Source organism: Otolemur garnettii, unplaced genomic scaffold (genome assembly GCF_000181295.1).
Source record: "Otolemur garnettii isolate 467f Iridium unplaced genomic scaffold, OtoGar3 scaffold00095, whole genome shotgun sequence".
Taxonomy (NCBI): domain Eukaryota; kingdom Metazoa; phylum Chordata; class Mammalia; order Primates; family Galagidae; genus Otolemur; species Otolemur garnettii.
Genome location: NW_003852490.1, coordinates 2,404,433 through 2,408,337, shown reverse-complemented (window position 1 = coordinate 2,408,337; position 3,905 = coordinate 2,404,433). Strand labels below are relative to the sequence as shown.

The window sequence follows — 3,905 nt, the reverse complement described above, 5'->3', positions numbered from 1 at the left end:
GGCGCCCGCCACTATGCCTGGCTATTTTTTTGTTGCAGTTTGGCCAGGGCTGGGTTTGAACCTGCTACCCTCTGTATATGGGGCCGGTGCCCTACTCCCTGAGCCACAGGCCCTGCCCAAGATTGATACATTTTTTTAAAACTTCTGGGGAAACAATGAAAATTGATTTCTGAGGTCATTTTCTTTATTACCAACAGATGAATGGTTTTGGAAGACTTGAACATTTTTCAGGAGCAGTATATGAAGGACAATTTAAGGATAATATGTTTCATGGATTGGGAACTTATACATTCCCCAGTGGGGCAAAGTACACTGGAAATTTCAATGAAAATAGGTAAGCATGAAATAAAAAAATCACTGTAGTTCTAAAACCTTTTTTTAGGTATATTTGCCTAGATATTACATTTATGCTAAATATTCTTTTGTAATATATTTAGTTTCTAAAAATTGTTGCATTATGTTTTGGTAGGGAAGTGTTAAAAGAGAGGCTATGTAGACTTTCATAAGCCTTTAAAAGGGGAAATCATTCTTTGTGATAATTCATTAGAATTTTCATTTGTCCTCTTTAACTCTCTATTCCTATAGAACCATTTGCAGTCAGCTTGGAATTAGAAATCTTTTTGCAATTTTTTTTTTTTTTGAGGCAGCGTCTCATTTTGTTGCCCTCAGTAGAGTGCTGTGACGTCATAGCTCACAGCAACCTCAAACTCTTACCCTTAAGCTGTTCTCTTGCCTTAGCCTCCCAAGTAGCTTGGGTCTATAGGTGCTGGCCACAATGCCTGGCTATTTTTAGAGATGAGGTCTTGCTCTCTCTCAGACTGATCTCAAACCTGTGAGCTCAGGCAATCTACCTGCCTTGGCCTCCGAGAGTGCTAAGATTACAGGTGTGAGCCACCATGTCTGCCCTTTTTGTAATTATTGAGAAGATTTAGGCCAAAAATACTTTGATTTGAGATATCTTGATATACTTTTTAAAAAGCAGCCTTGGGAGTAATATCATAATTGTTTATTTCATCTTGACCTGATATGTGTACATTTTTTTGTGTTTTTTTGTTTTAGTTTTTGTTTTGTTTGAGACAGGGTCTCACTCTGTTGCCTAGGCTAGAGTGCGGTGGCATCATGATAGCTCATTGTAAACTTCAAACTCCTGGGCTCAAAGGATTCTCCTGCCCCTCCCTTCCAAGTAGCTGGGACTACAGGCACTCACCACAACACCCATCTAATTTTTCTATTTTTTGTAGAGATGGGGGCCTTACTCTTACTCAGGCTGGTCTCAAACTCCTGGCTTCTAGTGATCCTCCTGCCTTGGCCCCCCAGAGTGCTGGGATTACAGATATAAGCCACTGCGCCCAGCCTATGTGTATACATTTTTACTAGGCTACTTTTTTAGTAAGCAAAATTAGTTAATTTTCTAATTATAGAAATGTACTTACTACTGTCTTTTCTAAGTATATGCTTATTGGAAAAATAAAAGTGAATAAAACGTGAGTATAGCTTTGTAAGCTTAATCTTCATACTGAATACCATGGTGTACCATCTAGAAGTTCAAATACATTTTATTAATACCCCTATGTTTCCAGAATTGAAAATGCAACCTAATTGCCATGAAGTAGACAATGTGAATATCTTTGAGAAGGAAATAAAAGTGTTTACCTCTTTTTTTTTTAAGAGGCATAGTCTCGCTCTGTCACCTAGGCTGAAGTGCATAACCCAGTCATAGTTCACTGCAGTCTCAAGGTTCTGGGCTCATGTGATTCTCCTGCCTCAGCCTCCTAAGTAGTTGGGACTACAGGCACATGCCATCACTTCTGGTTAATTAAAAAAAGAAGTTTTTTAAGAGACAGGAATTTTTTTTTCCTCTCCAGTAGCTGGGACTATAGGTGCCTGCCACAACGCCTGCCTATTTTTTGTTGCAGTTTGGCTGGAGCCGGGTTCGACTCTGCCACCCTCGGTATATGGAGCTGGCACCCTACGCACTGAGCCACAGGTATTGCTCAAGAGACAGGATTTTACTGTGTTGTCCAGGCTGGCCTCAGACTCCTGGCCTCAAGTCATTCTTCCACCTGAGCCTCCCTAAGTGCTGGGGTTACAGGTGTGAGCCACCAAAGCCCAGACGGGTTCACCTATTTTGACTCCAAGTCTGTGACAATAACACATAAACATTTTCTGTTGATGTTAATAAAGGGAGAAAAATCTAACCTATAGGATAAAGTTCTGTTTGTTTATGTGAAATGCATTTTTATCACTCCTAAGAGTCCAGGAAAATACAAGCACAGAGCACAGAACTTTTTTTTTTTTTTTTGACAGAGCCTCAAGCTGTCCCCCTTGGTAGAGTGCCATGGCATCACAGCTCACAGCAACCTCCAACTCCTGGGCTCAAGCGAGTCTCCTGCCTCCGCCTCCCAGGTAGCTGGGACCACAGGTGCCCGCCACAATGCCTGGCTATTTTTTGGTTGCAGCCATCATTGTTGTTTGGTGAGCCAGGCTGGATTCGAACCCACCACCTTAGGTGTATGTGGCTGGCGCCTTAGCCACTTGAGCCACAGGCGCCAAGCCAGAGCACAGAACCTTAAATATAGTTGATGGTCAAGAAATATTTGTTTAACAGATGAATGAACAAATTAAGCCAGGTAACCAGTATATAATTTTCATTTTTAATTGATTGTTTTGTTTTTGTGTAAACTTAGCTTATGTGATCCTAAAGTATTGGACACCAAAATTTGTAAAATGTCTTTTTGTTGTAGGAAATGAAAGAAGGATGCTGGGCTTTAAATCAGAGCTTGAAAGTGAAAAGATATAATGCTTCAGAAATAGTATATAATATGCTAGGGCTGTAAATTCTCGATCTTGGTTAATGAACAGACTTGTTTTTTACTATTGCAGGGTGGAAGGTAAAGGGGAATATACTGATATCCAAGGACTAGAATGGAGCGGTAACTTTCATTTCACAGCTGCCCCCGGCCTGAAACTGAAGCTCTACATGTAGGCGTTCTGCATTAAAGTCCTGGAAGCTTTTAGTTGTAAGGAAAGCAAAGCAACTATATCTGCTATTTGAAATTCACACAGTTCCTCTGTATTGTAAGCTTTCCAATAAAACCATCACTCACTTATGCATTTTTGGACTTTAATTTCAATATCTTATACTGTAATTAGTTATAAATAATGTAATTCAATTCTGAATTTGCTCATTTTAGTAACTGCAGCAGAACTATCCAGATCTTGGTAAAATCTATTTCCAATCTTGTGCCTGAGTTTTGTCATCTTACTGTTTTTTCTAGGTTATGTGTGTGTGTTTATCTTAGAAGAAAAAATTTCCCTGTCTTGCCCTTTGGAACTATGCAAATATTTTTTCCCTGTAAACTTTTCTTTTTCATTATTGTGGTAAGAAAACTTAGCATGAGATCTACCCTCTTAACAATTGTTAATTATGGGTACAATGTTGTACAGCAAATCTCTAGGGCTTATTCATCTTATTTGACTGAAACTTTATGCCCATTGGTTAGTAATTCTCATTCCCCCCTTTCTCTAGCCCCAGGTAACTATTCCTCTCTTTGATTCTATGAATTTGAGGATCTTAGACACTTCACACAAGTGGAATCAAGCAGTCTTGGTCTTTCTGTGACTAGCTTATTTCACTTAGATAATGTGTGCAATGTTTGTCCATGTTGTCACATATTGCAGAATTTCCTTCTTTTAAAAGGCTGAATAGGGTCAGCTCATGCCTGTAATCCTAGTACTCTGGAGGCTGAGGCAGGTAGATTGCTCGATTTCAGGAGTTAGAGACCAACCTGAGCAAGAGCAAGACCCCCATTTCTACTAGCCAGGCATTGGTGCCTATAGTCCCAGCTACTAGGGAGGACGAGGCAAGAGGATGACTTGAGCCCAAGAGTTTGAGGTTGCTGTGA

At 40.0% G+C, this 3,905-nt stretch overlaps 1 protein-coding gene across 1 annotated transcript in view; it reads left to right on the top strand.

The window, feature by feature from the left end:
- The window catches only part of MORN2 (MORN repeat containing 2), an 11,201-nt gene extending 8,091 nt beyond the window's left edge, over nucleotides 1–3,110 (top strand). Inside the window, exons 4-5 of the mRNA XM_003795671.1 lie at nucleotides 198–334; nucleotides 2,884–3,110. Coding sequence (XP_003795719.1) covers nucleotides 198–334; nucleotides 2,884–2,986 — 240 coding nt within the window. The 3' untranslated portion in view covers nucleotides 2,987–3,110. The remainder of the gene's footprint in view (nucleotides 1–197; nucleotides 335–2,883) is intronic.
- The last annotated feature ends 795 nt before the right edge of the window (nucleotides 3,111–3,905 follow it).